This window comes from Oncorhynchus mykiss, chromosome 20, assembly GCF_013265735.2.
Source record: "Oncorhynchus mykiss isolate Arlee chromosome 20, USDA_OmykA_1.1, whole genome shotgun sequence".
Lineage (NCBI taxonomy): Eukaryota > Metazoa > Chordata > Actinopteri > Salmoniformes > Salmonidae > Oncorhynchus > Oncorhynchus mykiss.
Genome location: NC_048584.1, coordinates 20,333,802 through 20,351,577, shown reverse-complemented (window position 1 = coordinate 20,351,577; position 17,776 = coordinate 20,333,802). Strand labels below are relative to the sequence as shown.

Below are 17,776 nucleotides of genomic sequence, written 5' to 3'. Positions count from 1 at the left end.
TCAGTAGTGTGTGTGGCCTCCACGTGCCTGTATGACTTCCCTAAAACGCCTGGGCATGCTCCTGATGAGGTGGCGGATGGTCTCCTGAGGGATCTCCTCACAGACCTGGACTAAAGCATCCGCCAACTCCTGGACAGTCTGTGGTGCAACGTGGCGTTGGTGGATGGAGCGAGACATGATGTCCCAGATGTGCTCAATTGGATTCAGGTCTGGGGAACGGGCGGGCCAGTCCATAGCATTAATGCCTTCCTCTTGCAGGAACTGCTGACACACTCCAGCCACATGAGGTCTAGCATTGTCTTGCATTAGGAGGAACCCAGGGCCAACCACACCAGCATATGGTCTCACAAGGGGTCTGAGGATCTCATCTCAGTACCTAATGGCAGTCAGGCTACCTCTGGCGAGCACATGGAGGCCTGTGCGGCCCCCCAAAGAAATGCCACCCCACACCATGACTGACCCACCGCCAAACCGGTCATGCTGGAGGATGTTGCAGGCAGCAGAACGTTCTCCACGGCGTCTCCAGACTGTCACGTGTGCTCAGTGTGAACCTGCTTTCATCTGTTAAGAGCACAGGGCGCCAGTGGCGAATTTGCCAATCTTGGTGTTCTCTGGCAAATGCCAAACATCCTGCACAGTGTTGGGCTGTAAGCACAACCCCCACCTGTGGACGTCGGGCCCTCATACCACCCTCATGGAGTCCGTTTCTGACCGTTTGAGCAGACATATGCACATTTGTGGCCTGCTGGAGGTCATTTTGCAGGGCTCTGGCAGTGCTCCTCCTGCTCCACATCTCCTGATGTACTGGCCTGTCTCCTGGTAGCGCCTCCATGCTCTGGACACTACGCTGACAGACACAGCAAACCTTCTTGCCACAGCTCGCATTGATGTGCCATCCTGGATGAGCTGCACTACCTGAGCCACTTGTGTGGGTTGTAGACTCCGTCTCATGCTACCACCAGAGTGAAAGCACCGCCAGCATTCAAGTAACCAAAACATCAGCCAGGAAGCATAGGAACTGAGTAGTGGTCTGTGGTCACCACCTTCAGAACCACTCCTTTATTGGGGGTTATTAGGGTCTTGCTAATTGCCTATAATTTCCACCTGTTGTCTATTCCATTTGCACAACAGCATGTGAAATTTATTGTCAATCAGTGTTGCTTCCTAAGTGAACAGTTTGATTTCACAGAAGTGTGATTGACTTGGAGTTACATTGTGTTGTTTAAGTGTTCCCTTTATTTTTTTGAGCAGTGTATTAGGGCCTAAGGAATTTATTTAAACTGACTGATGTCCTTGTATGAACTGTAAAATATTTGAAATTGTTGCATTTATATTTTTGTTCAGTGTAGAATGTCAACCCCTCACACCCATGGCTATTCTGGGCTAAATTCTCCTTGGTGTGACCCGAGTGAAAACTAAAAACCTTTCAAAGTCTCTTCATCCTCCCTCTGCTATGGCATGGAGGGAAAGAGTCTGCCCAAACAGAGAAAAGTAAGTGAGTGAGTGACCAAAAACTAGAGATAGCGAGAGCAGAGTGGGGTTTTTCCGTCCATCTCTGGCCCTGTCAGTCTCCAGACGTAGCATTTAAAGCAGGTGAGGAGCTGGGCTTATTATGGGCTCGGTGAGAGAGGTTGGGCAAGGGGAGGGTTCGAGATAACCCAGAACCTCATTAGGTGGTGAAGAGTGAGGCCGTCACAGTCACACCGTCATCACTACGGGTGTTCAATATACAACTGCCCCCCCCCACGGTATGGAGAAACCCAATGACTTTACCACCGTTATTATTACTAATATGCCTCCTTAAAAAGGGCAAATCAATCTTCTCCAGAAGAAATTTGCTTCTCTGTGTGGATTTGTGTGATGCTTATCTTTGGTTCGTGGCGTAGGCTGCATATTGGCCTCAGGGTAAGGAATCCTTTTAGTCTGACATCTATTTCATTGACTTGTTATCATGTATGTTGTGCTTGATAACCACAGGAGTAATTGCAATGAAGGTACTGGGTGTATTTACTGGTGTGTGTGTGTGTGTGTGTGCGCATGTCTCTTAGAGTTTTCATGCGTGTTACAGAGTATGCCTGCGTGTCCCTCTCACCCTCTTTTGCTCGTCCTCTGCGTCGGCGAACAGCTTCCTGATGTTGGCCTCGGACTCTCCCACGTACTTGTTGAGGATCTCGGGGCCGTTGACCACCTTGGGCTCTCGGGCGTTCAGCATCTTCCCAATCTGCCTGGCCATCAGAGTCTTACCGCAGCCAGGAGGCCCGAACAACAAGATGCCCTTCACATGCTTACAACCTGCAGGGGAGGGATGCCGTCAAAAATGTTAGAAGATCGAATGGTTTACGTGCGTCACGATCGTATCAGTTGGTGAGAAAAGCCCTTAGGCCACTGTAGCACTCTACGTTAAGTACACTTCCATGTGCTATATCTACAATGCATTGTATGAGGTGACTTTTGCCTTTACGTCATTGTCTGATCTCATCTCTGATTCATACATAGATACCCGAGTATGAAAAATCCCCAAGGTACTCAAACTTCACAGGTTCAATTTGGGAAAATGAGGCGGAAAAACAAGATGAAAAAGCCTAGATTTACTGCAATTACTGCTATGATTCAATACAAGTGGACTCTGAAGTTGTGTTATTGGACCCAACCAATTTAGAGCAGTTTTGGGTCTCGATTGAAAACCAGACTGTGTTGGTCCTGTTTATTGCACCTGTTCAGTGAAATTTGCTCCACACTCATTGAGAGGCCAGAGATAAACGTCAGCCCTCCCATTTAGACCTGCTGAAGGGAAGACAGAGGTAGTGAGGAGGGGCTGCAGGTAAAGCATTGCAGTATTTGTGTGTTTGTGTGTGTGACCCCTTGCTGTCTGCCCGACCTTTGCGAGAACGTGGGGAGACATGGAGGGAGTGAGAGGCCACACCCCCCCCCCCCCCCCCCCCCCCGGCAGGGTAGCCTAGTGGTTAGAGTGTTGGACTAGTAACCGGAAGGTTGCGAGTTCAAACCCCCGAGCTGACAAGGTACAAATCTGTCGTTCTGCCCCTGAACAGGCAGTTAACCCACTGTTCCCAGGCCGTCATTGAAAATAAGAATTTGTTCTTAACTGACTTGCCTGGTTAAATAAAGGTAAAAAAAAAAAAAAAAAAAAAAAAAAAAAAAAAAAAACTCTATCAGCACCTGCCCTCCCTGACACTCCCCAATTACACCCTCACCTTTAGACTCTCGTCTATCAGGGCTCGCCATCTTATTAGACCATCCAGCTGTACACAGCCAGGGGCCAACTCCTGCACACCGTAGCACCCAGAAGTCCCACTTAAAGAGATACTTCAAGATTTTGGCCATGGAGCCCTTTATCTACTTCCCCGGAGCCAGATGAACTTGCGGACACCACTTTTATGAAATAACACATATGGAATCATGTAGTAAGCAAAAAATATGTTAAATTCAGATTCTTCAAAGTAGCCACCCTTTGCCTTGATGACAGCTTTGCACACTCTTGGCATTCTCTCAACCAGCTTCATGAGGAATGCTTTTCCAACAGTTTTGAAGGAGTTCCTACATATGCTGAGCACTTGTTGGCTGCTTTTCCTTCACTCTGCAGTCCAACTCATCCTAATTGTGGCGGCCAGGTCATCACTCTCTATCTTAGTCAAATAGCCCTTACACAGCCTGGAGGTGTGTTTTTGGGTCATTGTCCGGTTAAAAAACAAATGATCTTCCCAGTAAGCGAAAACCAGATGGGTTGGCGTATCGGTGCAGAATGCTGTAGCCATGCTGGTTTAAGTGTGCCTTGAATACTAAATAAATATACCATGAAGTCCAAGGAACTGTCCGTAGATCTCCGAGATAGAAATGTGAGGTGGAATATATCTGGGGAAGGGTATAAAACAATTTCTAGAGAGTGTTGAAAGTTTCCAAGAGCACAGCGGTCGCCATCATTGGAAAATGGAACACATTTTCCCCGACCGATCTAAGCAACCGGGCAAGAAGGACCTTGGTCAGGGAGGTGACCAACGACCACTCTGTAGTTCTGTCAGAGTTTCTTGGCTGAGTTGAGAGATCCTGCCAGGACAACGATCTCTACAGCACGTTACCAATCTCGGCTTTATGGGAGAGTGGCCAGATGGAAGTCACTCCTGAGATAAAAAGGCACGACAGCACGACTGGAGTTTGAAAAAAAAGGCATGTGAAAGACTCAGAGCATAAGGCAAAAGATTCTGTGGTCTGATGAGACAAAAATGTAACTCTTTGGCCTTAATGCAGAGTACCATGTTTGTAGAAAACTGTCCCTACCTTGAAGCGCAGTAGTGGCAGCATCATGCTATGGGGATGCTTTTCAGCAGCAAGGGCTGGGAGACTGGTACGGATAGAGGAAACAATGAATGGAGCCAAAGACAGGCAAATCCTTTGAGAGAACCTGCTTCAGAGTGCAAACGACCTAAGATTGGGTTGAAGATTTACGTTCCAACAGGACAATGGACCCAAGCATACATCCAAAGCAATGCTGGAAAGGCTTCAGAACAAGAACGTGAAAGTCCTTGAGTGGCCCAGCCAAAGCTCAGATTTGAATCCTATTGAAAATCTGTGGAAAGACTTGAAGATTGCTGATCATCGCTACTACCCATATAACTTAACACAGCCTGAAAAAGTCTGCCAGGAAGAATGCGAGAAAATCCCCAAAACCAGATGTGCAAAGCTGATAGAGCCATACCCATGGCGACTCAAAGCTGTAAATCGCTGCTTCTACAAAGTATAGACTCAACTGAGATATTTCTGAATTTCATTTAATACATTTGCAAACATGTCCACTTTGTCATTATGGGGTATTGTGTGTGGATAGGTGAGAAAAATCAATCAATTGATTTTGAATTCAGGCTGTAACAACAAAATGTGGAATAAGTCAAAGGGTATGACTGCTTTCTTAAGGCACTGCACCACTAAGTTTCGACATACTAGGGACAAAGACATAAAAATGGTATCCATGAGTTCATCTGACTCTGGGGAAGTAGATAAAGGGCCTCGCTGCCAAAATCCCGACGTATCAGCTCCTCTCAAACTGGACGCCATGAGGATAGGACTGGGGCTCTGTGTGTGTGTGTGTGTGAGTGTGAGAGAGTTTGTGTGTGTTTGCGTGTGTGCAGAAGAGCACCTAACTTGCTTTCACTATGAGCCATCATTTAGCGATGGGAATCAGCATTGTAATCCGAGACATGTCAAACAACTATTTACGAGTGTACGCTTTGGGGGGGGGGGGGGGGGGGGGGTGTCTGTGTCATAACTCACTCACTGACGACTGAGAGCGGCATCCTGAGAGGACACTGCATTGTCTGTCCAATGATGGAAGACCTCTTGGGCCTAACCGTGGGAGTCAGACAACGATTTATTTTTCAATAACTAGTTTCAGTCTAGGGTGCAGTAGTATTGTCAAACAAAGAGAAAAGATTGACACTACTACATTGTCAGTCCAATAATATTATTCCCATTGGGTCCATTTGTTAGAGGCTTTTCCCCGAAAATAGTCTGACGTGTTTGTCACAAAGTGCAGTACTGGTCTGAGAATCAATGCCATTTGAACACAGAGGCTTATTCATGTCATGGTGTTCCTTCCAGAGACTGATTGAGTGATTTGTTTTGGCAGGCAGCCCCCCCCCCTCACAGTGGCGAATGGTTCGGTCTGTCTAACGCTAGGCTGGAACAGAGGCTCCCTGGGACCTCAAAAAGTGGTTACCGTTGGGATGTGGTGAGAGACAAATACACATAGTGTGAGCTATAAAAAGAATGAGAGAAGGAAAGCACTAGAAAGAGAGCGAAAATAACACGTGTGTAAGACAACAGGCATGTGAAAGTACGAGTGAATAAGATGGATTGAGTGAAAGTCGAGAAAGAGAAACTTCTGTTGAGAAAGAAATATGGATGAAGAGAAAGAGACAGCAAGAGAGAGGAAGAGTGCGAAAGAAAGAGTGCGTGTGAAAGAGCGAGAGAAAGAGAGAGAGTGAGAAAGAGAGAACGCAAAAGAGAGGCAGAGACCGAGAGAAGGATAGAGAAAAAGCTCACCCATCTGCTCCACAATGTCTGGAGGGAAGACTCGGGAGGCGAAGGCCCTACGGAAGATGTCGGAGAACTCTTTGTCCAGGCCACCGATGCCCATGCGCTCAAAGTTCCAGTCTGGGTTGATGATAGACTGGCGAGACTCTCTGGTCTTAGACTTCCCTGTAGGGGACACAGACACAGTTACAAACATACAGTGCATTCTGGAAGTATTCAGGCCCTAAACTTTTTCCACATTTTGTTACAGCCTTATTCTAAAATTGATTTAAATTGTTTTTTCAACTCATCAATCCACACCCACACAACCCCAAAATGACAAAGCAAAAACAGTTTATTTTTATGAATGTTAACTAATTTCAAAAACTTAAATATCACATTTACATAAGTATTCAGACCCTTTACTCAGTACTTTGTCAAAACACCTTTGGCAGTGATTTACAGCCTGGAGTCTTCTTGGGTATGACACACCTGTATTTGGGGAGTTTCTCCCTTTCTTCTCAAACTCTGTCAGGTTGGATGGGGAGTGTTGCTGCACAGCTATTTTTCAGGTATAAACCAGAGATGTTAGATCGGGTTAATGTCCGGGCTCTGGCTGGGCCACTCAAGTACATTCAGAGACTTGTCCTGAAGCCACTGCTGCGTTGTCTTGGCTGTGTGCTTCGGGTCGTTGTCCTGTTGAAAGGTGACCCTTAGCCCTAGTCTGAGGTATTGAGCGCTCTGGAGCAGGATCTCTCTGTACTTTGCTCCATTCATCTTTGCCTCGATCCTGACAAGTCACCCAGTCCCTGCCGCTGAGAAACATCCCCACAGCATAATGCTAACACCACCATGCTTCACCATAGGGATGGTGCCAGGTTTCCTCCAGACATGACGCTTGGCATTCAGGAGACAGGGCGACGCACAATTGGCCCAGCATCGTCCGGATTAGGGGAGGGTTTGACTTGCTGACTTGCTAGTTAAATAAAGGTTAAATGTAAAAAATATATTTCAATCTTGTTTTCATCAGACCAGAGAATCTTGTTTCTCATGGTCGGAGTCCATTAGGTGCCTTTTGGCAAACCAAGCAGGCTGTCATGTGCCTTTTACTGAGGAGTGGCTTCCGTCTGGCCACTACCATGAAAGGCCTGATTGGTGGAGTAATGCCGAGATGGTTGTTCTTCTGGAAGGTTCTCCCATCTCCACAGAGGAACTCTGGAGCTCTGTCAGAGTGACCATCGGTTTCTTGGTCACCTCCCTGACCAAGGCCATTCTCCCCCGATTGCTCAGTTTGGCCAGGTAGTCAGCTCTAGGAAGTCTTGGTGATTCCAAACTTCTGCCATTTATGATGGAGGCCACTGTGTTGTTGGGGACCTTTAATGCTGCAGAAATTTTTTGGAACCCTTCCCCAGATCTGTGCCTCAACACAATCCTGTCTCGGAGCTCTACGGACAATTCCTTCGACCACATGACTTGGTTTTTGCGCTGACATCCACTGTCAACCATGGGACTTTAAATAGACAGGTGTGTGTCTTTCCAAATCATGTCCAAATCAATTAAATTTACCACAGGTGGACTCCAATCAAGTTGTACAAACATCTCAAGGATGATCAATGGAAACAGGATGCACCCTTAGGTCAATTTCAAGTCTCACAGCAAAGGGTCTGAATACTTATGTAAATAAGGTATGTTTTTCTTTTTAATACATTTGCAGAAATGTCTGAAAACCTGTTTTCGCTTTGTCGTTATGGGGTATTCTGTGCAGATTGAGGACAATTTTTTGGTTAAATCGATTTTAGAATAAGGCAGTAATGTAACACAATGTGGAAAAGGAGAAGGGGTCTGAATACTTTCAGAATAAACACTACATGTGCAGACCAGCTGGCTGGAGTGTTTACGGACATATTCAATCTCTCCCTATGACAGTCTGCTGTCCACATTTGCATCAAGATGGCCACCATTGTTCCTCTACCCGCATTTCTAAAAACCTGTTTTCACTTTGTCATTATGGGGTATTGTGTGTAGATTGCTGAGGATTTTTTATTTATTTAATCCCTTTTATAATAAGGCTGTAAAGTAACATGTGAAAGGGGTTTGAATTCTTTCCGAAGGCACTGTACATAGAGGGAAAAATGTAATATATTATTATAATAATAATAAAATGGCATTTAGCAGATGTTTTTATCCAAGGCCAATTACAGTTGAAAGGCTGGTCAAGGCTCAGACGGATTACCAGGACATGTACTCAAAAGCATCCACGGACCAACTGGCAAGTGTCTTCAATGACATTTTCCTCTCCCTGACCGAGTCTGTAATACCTACATGTTTCAAACAGACCACCATAGTCCCTGTGGCCAAGAAAGCGAAGGTGACCTGCCTAAATGATTAACACCCCGTAGCACTCACTTCAGTAGCCATGAAGGGCTTTGAAAGGTTGGTCATGGCTCACATCAACACCATCATGATGGAAACCCTAGACCCACTCCAATTCGCATACCGCCCCAACAGATTCACAGATGATGCAATCTCATTCTTACTCCACACTGCCCTTTCCCACCTGGAAAAAAGGAACACCTATGTGAGAATGCTGTTCATTGACTACAGCTCAGCGTTCAACACCAAAGTGCCCTCAAAGCTCATCAGTAAGCTAAGGACCCTGGGACTAAACACCTCCCTCTGCAACTGGATCCTGGACTTCGACGGGCCGCCCCCAGGTGGTAAGGGTAGGCAACAACATCTGCCACACTGATCCTCAACACTGGGGCCCCTCAGGGGTGCGTGCTCAGTCCCCTCCTGTACTCCCTGTTCAACGACTGCGTAGCCAAGCACGGCTCCAACACCATCATTACGTTTTCTGACGACAACAGTGGTAGGCCTGATCACCGACAACAATGAGATAGCCAATAAGGAGGAGGTCAGAGACCTGGCAGTGTGGTGCCAGGACAACAACCTCTCCCTCAATGTGAGCAAGATAAGGAGCTGATCGTGGACTATAAGAAAAAGAGGGCCGAACAGGACTCCATTAACATCATTAACATGCAGTGGAGCAGATCGAGAGTTTCAAGTTCCTTGGTGTCCACATCAACGAACTAGCATGGTCTAAACACACCAAGACAGTTGGGAAGAGGGCACGACAACACCTTTTCCCCCCTCAGGAGACTGAAAAGATTTGCCATGGGTCCCCAGATTCTCAAAAAGTTCTGCAACATTGAGAGCATCCTGACCGGTTGCATCACTTCCTGGTATGGCAACTGCTCGGCATCTGACCATTAGGCACTACAGAGGGTAGTGGGTACGGCCCAGTACATCACTGGGGCCAAGCTTCCTGCCATCCAGGATCTATATACTAGGCGGTGTAAGAGGAAGGCCCAAAAAATTGTCAAAGACTCTAGTCACCCAAGTCATAGACTGTTCTTTCTTCTACCGCCTGGCCAGCGGTAACGGAGAGCCAAGTCTAGGTCCACAAGGCTCTTTAACAGCTTCTACCCCAAAGGCATAAGACTGCTGAACAATTAATAAAATGACCACCTGGACTATTTACATTCACCCCCCCCCCCCCTTTGTTTTTACAATTCTGCTACTCGCTTATTATCTATGCATAGTCACTTTACAAATTACCTTGACTAACCTGCACATTGACTCGGTACCGGTACCCCCCTGTATATAGCGTCGTTATTGTTATGTCATTTTCTTGTGTTAATTTTTACAACTTTATTTAGTAGAACAATTCTGAACTCTATTTCTTGAACTGCATTGTTGGTTAAGGGCTTGTAAGTAAGCATTTCATGGTAAGGTCCTGTTGAATTCGGCGCATGTGACAAATACAATTTGCTTTGAAACCTGGCACTAGTGGCAACTCTTAGCTCATAGACGGGGGAACGGGGTAAAGCTTTTAATGTTTTAACTAAATATTCCATCAATGACAAAGAAAAGTACTTAACATTGAAAAAAAAAAAAAAAATACACTTTCCTCTCTAGGGCCATCTAGAATGTCATCACTCAAAACTTCTGAGAGCAAGATGAAAGGCCAACAAACTGTGGACAGGGTGCCACCTTGTGGCGGTATTGGGTAACAACAAGCACATGCCACAAATGGATAAAGTCAGTCAGGGTGGTTTAGCGTGTTGTATATTGAGTCCGAATGTCACTTAGTTTAGCCTTGTAAGCAAACCTACTTTAGTTAATTACACAAATCTCAAGCCTTAGTAATTCAAATTGTATTATGCTGAGGAACACGATTTGAGCACATCAACTTGTCAGATATATATGACCCTGATTTACACATACTGTAATGGATTGAGACTAAATCGATGTGCTGTAGTCACGTAATACAAGACAGTGTCACACATGGCCAGTTTTCTGCATCGGAGCGAGCCAGGGACGACACTTACCAATGAGGGTAAGAGAAGAGCTCTCGGCCTTCTCAAAAACCACCTGGCTGTTTCCCAGCAACAAGCCAATGTCAATCTGTATAGACCACAGAGACAGAAGACAGTTAGGAGTGAGTAGATGGTGGACAGAGAATTGTGCCCATTCTTCACGAGAATTTACGTTACCATCAAGCACCTTGGGTGTGACTTCACCATGTTATATAAACTATAACTACTGTATAGCTAGTGTAACTAGATTATTACTGTAACAACGATTAGTTCAAGTGTATGAACATTACTATGTAATGTAAAGTGTATTAATCATATATAAAATGGTATATCTATTGGTGATAATCGAGGTCCTAAGGTAGGTTGATTGGTGCTCTAGGTACCTTGTGCTTCTTCCCAGAGCCTGCTTCTCCCTTGAGGATGCTTGGGTCCATGGCTTCAATGTCTTTTATCAGCAGGCCAAACAGCTTGTCACAGAAACTAAACACCAGCTAGAGACATCAAGAAAGAGGAAGAGTGGACAATGTTAGAAGGTTAGAATAACGTAAGGCGTCATCAGCATGCAGAACACAAATACAAAAGCGTGGCAACTTGGCACAATCTAAGAACACAACAAAAATGTTTGGGCTATTAAATCATTTGAGGAGAAGTTCGCTCGATGCTACCCCTCAACCTAAAGCCAAGAGTATGACAAAGACAGCCCATGTTAATGATCCACAGTCAGTTTTGCCACTTTGCAATGGTTAAGCTGATCCTAGATCGGTTTCTAAGGGCAACTTCTACCAAGAGCCTCAAGACCACCAAAGTCTTCTAAGAGGTACGCAAGTAACCCCACCCTGTCACCCCAGCGTCCTTCTATAGTTCTACAGTTCCCGTACCTGCTGGCCCGCACTGAAGGCCTGGCTGTTGAAGTGCTGGATGAACTCTGCAGCCATCTTGTCTGAGTCGTATTGGCTGCTGTCCACACTCTTCTTCTGCAGGAAATCAATCTCCACCATCATGGTGCCCACACACTGCTTGGACTTGTCAAAGTTGTAGTTGGTCACTACATGGAAAGGAAACAGATAGCAGAAGAGTAGCCCGGTAGCTTTTCACCCCTTCACTCCGTTTTCATTTTCAAGTACAATGTCAAAAGTCTGATCGGTGTTCATTTGTAGTACCTTGCTCAATAGTGCTATTCACTTTGCAGCATATTCCATGAACAACCTAATCAAGGACAAACACCTTTAGCATCACTGTTTTCTAATGGATTTTGCATATTGAATCACTTGGTTCAATAATGCAATGACCACGTGAACGGCACACTAACACGTTACAGCGAGTTCAAACAGGCCTCTGTTGTTCAGGACCTCACACCTGAGAGAGCGCAGTCTGCAACACAGGGCTGCATTTGATGAAGGAACTAGCTGTTCTTTCAACATCTGTTCACAGCCACCTAAGCAGTACCGTAATTATGCAAATTAGCCAATTACCAGCTCTATTCCAGATCAGGGTGTCTTTACATAGTGACACTTTGCTAATAAACACTTTCAGATGGGCATATTTCAACTAATATTATGTTGTTATCCTAGGCAGAGCTAGTCTGGTCCCATACTACATGTGTTGTTGTCATCCATACATGTTTGGCTTGACAAAGAACGGACACAGAGAGGAGTTGGCCAAAGTTCTAAACAGATCTGGACCACCAGGATAAAAAAAAAAAGGCTCTGCGTGGTCAATCCCTCATCCGCAGCGGCCGTATACCATTTACTGCCATGCGGCCTACGCTCAAGTCAGAGCATTCATACTTCCTGCGCTTCGCGGAGCAGAGCTGTTCTGAAGGATGTAAAGCAGAGCTATAGGACTTAGGCTATTACCGCAAGCATCGTCGCTATAGATATTATCAGACAATGGGTGTACACTGGCTAGGGCTTTGATAACCTGGCTGAGCTTCAAGACCACCACGATCTCTGAAGCGATCCATGTGCTAGATCAATCACTTCCCCTCCACCACCCCCTCACTGCGTCCACATAGATCACATCTATATAGGTGGCCAGACCAACCCCCTCCTCCTGAAACTATGGGTGTTTCTCAATATGTATACTACCGTGCTCCACACACATGTTCGGATTGCATTCTCAGAAGACGTTCTCTTGAGTACGTTCTTGTGAGGACGAGAGGGTGGAGAACGCATAAAACACTCGCCCCTACTGTATTACCTCACACTGCACCTCCCCATTCACTGAACCTTCTTCCAGCGTGGACAATTGCAACATTAGAGACTAAACAAGTTATCCACAAAGCAAAAGGTTTTCCATCATAATTGTCAGCTAACTATATGTGAATCGTAATGATCTAGCTAGCCAGCTTGGTAAAAATGACCTAAAACTAAATGTTGTGCAAGGTAGATATACATTCTTTGTGGGTAGCTAGCTGCTAATTGTTCGTGGCTAACAGACTACGCACACTACAGTGGTTATTTGTGTCACGCTTACACTGAGTGTACAAAACAGTAGGAACACTTCCCGAATATTGAGTTGCACCCCCTTTTTTCCCACAGAACAGCCTTAATTCATCGGGGCATGGACTCTACAAGGTGTCGAAAGTGTTCCACAGGGCGGCTAGCCCTGTTTCACACAGTTGTGTCAAGTGGGAAGCATTGGCGTCAACATGGGCCAGCATCCCTGTGGAACACTTTCGACACCTTGGAGTTCATGCCCCGATTTCCAAATGTTTTACCTGGGCCAATTGAGATACAGAAACTCTATATCCTTGGCTACTCCATTCAAAATACGTACATCCGAGAAGTGCCCTCAATGCTCCGTTTCGCAAAACTTGAATTTAACTCATACATACCCTCCCATGCTCCAATTTGCGTGCACGGTAGCATGGGTGTTGAGAAACAACCTATAAATCCAAATCAACAGGCTGGGGGTGGCATTTGAACCTCTATCACTGCAGCAAAGGACCATGGGATAATTGGCATTTGTCTGGCAAAGGGGAAATACCTCTATAACCTTTAGAGTGAAACATGATTAAGTTAGAGTTTTTGCTAGAGAGATGTTGGGGTTTTATTGTCAAAACAAAGCTTTTATTGAAGATACAGACCATAGCTAGCCATTTATTTTTTCTAGCCAGAACAAATTCCTATTTACAATGACGGCCTAGGAACAGTGGGTTAACGGCCATGTTCAGCGGCAGAACGACAGATTTTTACCTTGTCAGTTCGGGATTTGATCTAGCAACCTTTAATTTACTGGCCCAATGCTCTAACCACTTGGCTACCTGCCGCCCCATCTGGTGGCTAATGATAGGACAGCAATTATACAATGGCAATCAATGAGAATAATTCAGAGAGAGACTGCACTTTGTCTTCCTGCATTCACCTCACAGTTCAATACCATCATGTTTTAGTCTTACCTTCCACATCCTGACCAATGGAGAGGCCTGCCCATTTTCTCTGGGAAAACAAGTATTGTATCCTAGTCAGTGTACAGTTGACACATTTCTTTTGTATAAACTATGCAAACAAAGACCATATAAAAAGGGCATCACTATCTATAGAATCCAGTTGCCCAGCAACAAGGTACAAACAGGCTCAGGAAAAAGAGACATTCTAACATACAGTACCAGTCAAACGTTTGGACACACCTACTCATTCAAGGGTTCTTTATTTTTACTATGTTCTACATTGTAAAATAATAGTGAAGACATCAAAATTATGAAATAACACATGGAATCACATAGTAACCAAAATATATGTTATATTCTTCAAAGTAGCCACTCTTTGCTTTGATCACAGCTTTGCACACTTGGCATTCTCTCAACCAGCTTCCTGGAATGCATATCAATTAACAGGTGTGCCGCCTTAAAAGTTCATTTGTGGAATTTCTTTCCTTCTTAATGCGTTTGCGCTAATAAGTTGTTTTGTGACATGGTAGGGGTGGTATACAGAAGACAGCCCTATTTGGTAAAAGACCAAGTCCATATTATGGCAAGAACAGCACAAATGAGGAAAGAGAAACGACAGTCCATCATTACTTTAAGACATGAAGGTCAGTCAACCCGGAACACTTCAAGAACTTGGAAAGTTTCTTCAAATGCAGTCACAAAAACCATCAAGCGCTATGATGAAACTGGCTCTCATGAGGACCGCCACAGGAATGGAAGACCCAGAGTTACTTCTGCTGCAGAGGATAAGTTCATTAGACTTAACAGCCTCAGAAATTGCAGCCCACAAAAAATGCTTCAGAGTTCAAGTAACAGACACATCTCAACATCAATTGTTCAGGAGACTGCGTGAATCAGGCCTTCATGGTAGAACACCATTAAGAAGAAGAAATACGAGCAATGGACATTAGGCCGGTGGAAATCAGTCCTTTGGTCTGGAGTCGAAATTTGCGATGCTTGGTTCCAACAACTGTGTCTTTGTGACGCAGAGTAGGTGAACAAATTATCTCCGCATGTGTGGTTCCCACCGTGAAGCATGGAGGTGGTGTGATGGTGCTTTGCTGGTGACACTGTCAGTGATTTATTTAGAATTCATGGCACACTTAACAAGCATGGCAACCATAGCATTCTATAGCAATACACCATCCCATCAGGTTTGTGCTTAGTGGGACGATCATTTGTTTTTCAACAGGACAATGACCCAACACACCTCCAGGGTGTGTAAGGGCTATTTGACCAAGAATGATTAAGTGCTGCATCAGATGACCTTGCCTCCACAATCACCCGACCTCAACCTAATTGAGAAGGTTTGGGATGAGTTGGACTGCAGAGTGAAGGAAAAGCAGCCTACAAGTGCTCAGCATATGTGGAAACTCCTTCAAGACTGTTGGAAAAGCATTCCAGGTGAAGCTGGTTGAGAGAATGCCAAGAGTGTGCAAAGCTGTGATTAAGGCAAAGGTGCCAAATAACACACATGATTCCATGTGTGTTATTTCATAGTATGTCTGTCTTCACTATTATTCTACAATGTAGGAAATAGTCGAAAAAATTAAGAAAAAACGTCAAATGAGTAGGTGTGTCCAAACTTTTGACTGATACTGTATTTTTGCAACTACTAGACAGTACACCTCCAATGAACCATCAGTGATAACTAGGGTGTTCTGACAAAGACAGTGATGTAGGCTGTCTCTTAAACACGGTCTTATTTTACAACATCTTTCAAGAAGAACATTAGTCCCACAACAGGTTAAAAAAAAACGTCCGGACCGGGCTAAGGGTTTTTGACTGATAGTTGAACCCACGTGTCACCTACTTTACATGGCGGCCGAAGCTCTACGCTACTGTAAGGCGCATTAGGCCATTGATACATGTCCAGCCAAGAGTTATCATGTAGCGCATTGCTACAATCTTATAAAATGTCTCTACGGTCCTATTTACAACTGCTTCTGTTCATTACTCCAATCTAGTTGTGAAATAAGACCGGCCAAGGAGGACGTTGCTGGAGTACCTGAGTGCCGGCTGTGGCTGCAGAGTTTATAGAAGGAGAAAGAGCAGGCAGAGACAGGCAAAGGTCAAAAGCAGCGACAGACATGATAGAAGACAACAAAGAGGAGGAGCATGCACACAGGACGGCCATAGTAAGCCAGACAGCTAAAGTCAAATACAGTCAGACGATCATCCACACATTGTGACTGCGCTGCACCTGTAGAAACCAACTTTATCATCGTCATCGATTAGATGATGACTTTAGTTATAACGCCCTAAAATATGTGGGTTCGACTTGGTCAATGTATCATTTATCTATCAAGTAAGGATAGCTTTGAACACAGTGTGTGTAGCCTATTTTATGAAGGCCATGATGATGTCTCCTACCTGTGGCAGACTGAAGGCGATGGTCCCCGGGACCACACTCTGGTGGGTCTTCACTGTGAACACAAACTTGTGGGTCGGCGTGGTTCTCACGGTCACGTGACTGCATAGAGAAGAGGACTATCATATCATACAGAGAAAACTATGATATGTACAGTGGGGCAAAAAAGTATTTAGTCAGCCACCAATTGTGCAAGTTCTCCCACTTAAAAATATGAGAGGCGCCTGTAATTTTCATCATAGGTACACTTCAACTATGACAGACAAAATGAGAAAATAAAATCCAGAAAATTACATTGTAGGATTTTTTATGAATTTATTTGCAAATGATGGTGGAAAATAACTATTTGGTCAATAACAAAAGTTTCTCAGTACTTTGTTATATACCCTTAAGTCGTCACAAGGTTTTCACACACTGTTGCTGGTATTTTGGCCCATTCCTCCATGCAGATCTCCTCTAGAGCAGTGATGTTTTGGGGCTGTTGCTGGGCAACACAGACTTTCAACTCCCTCCAAAGATTTTCTATGGGGTTGAGATCTGGAGACTGGCTAGGCCACTCCAGGACCTTGAAATGCTTCTTACGAAGCCACTCCTTCGTTTCCCGGGCGGTGTGTTTGGGATCATTGTCATGCTGAAAGACCTAGCCATGTTTCATCTTCAATGCCCTTGCTGATGGAAGGAGGTTTTCACTCAAAATCTCACGCTAGATGGCCCCATTCATTCTTTCCTTTACATGGATCAGTCGTCCTGGTCCCTTTGCAGAAAAACAGCCCCAAAGCATGATGTTTCCACCCCCATGCTTCACAGTAGGTATGTTGTTCTTTGGATGCAACTCAGCATTCTTTGTCCTCCAAACACAATGAGTTGAGTTTTTACCAAAAAGTTATATTTTGGTTTCATCTGACCATATGACATTCTCCCAATCTTCTTCTGGATCATCCAAATGCTCTCTAGCAAACTTCAGACGGACCTGGACATGTACTGGCTTAAGCAGGGGGACACGTCTGGCACTGCAGGATTTGAGTCCCTGGCGGCGTAGTGCGTTACTGATGGTAGTCTTTGTTACTTTGGTCCCAGATCTTTGCAGGTCATTCACTAGGTCCCCCCGTGTGGTTCTGGGATTTTTGCTCACCGTTCTTGTGATCATTTTTACCCCGCAGGGTGAGATCTTGCGTGGAGCCCTTTGGTCTTGGCCATAGTGGAGTTTGGAGTGTGACTGTTTGAGGTTGTGGACAGGTGTCTTTTATACTGATAACAAGTTCAAACAGGTGCCATTAATACAGGTAACGAGTGGAGGACAGAGGAGCCTCTTAAAGAAGAAGTTACTGGTCTGTGAGAGCCAGAAATCTTGCTTGTTTGTAGGTGACCAAATACTTATTTTCCACCATAATTTGCAAATAAATTCCAAAAAAATCCTACAATGTGATTTTCTGGATTTTATTTTGTCATTTTGTCTGTCATAGTTGAAGTGTACCTATGATGAAAATTACAGGCATCTTTTTAAGTGGGAGAACTTTCACAATTGGTGGCTGACTAAATACTTTTTGCCCCACTGTATGTTTACATGGATAG

The 17,776-nt window shown here is 44.8% G+C and overlaps 1 protein-coding gene across 1 annotated transcript in view; it reads right to left on the bottom strand.

Moving 5' to 3' along the window:
• The window catches only part of LOC110499115 (vesicle-fusing ATPase), a 49,793-nt gene that overhangs the window by 17,699 nt on the left and 14,318 nt on the right, over positions 1–17,776 (bottom strand). Inside the window, exons 3-9 of the mRNA XM_036955956.1 lie at positions 16,207–16,306; positions 13,804–13,843; positions 11,282–11,448; positions 10,787–10,894; positions 10,416–10,491; positions 6,055–6,210; positions 2,093–2,292 (exon numbers count right to left, since the gene is read on the bottom strand). Coding sequence (XP_036811851.1) covers positions 2,093–2,292; positions 6,055–6,210; positions 10,416–10,491; positions 10,787–10,894; positions 11,282–11,448; positions 13,804–13,843; positions 16,207–16,306 — 847 coding nt within the window. The remainder of the gene's footprint in view (positions 1–2,092; positions 2,293–6,054; positions 6,211–10,415; positions 10,492–10,786; positions 10,895–11,281; positions 11,449–13,803; positions 13,844–16,206; positions 16,307–17,776) is intronic.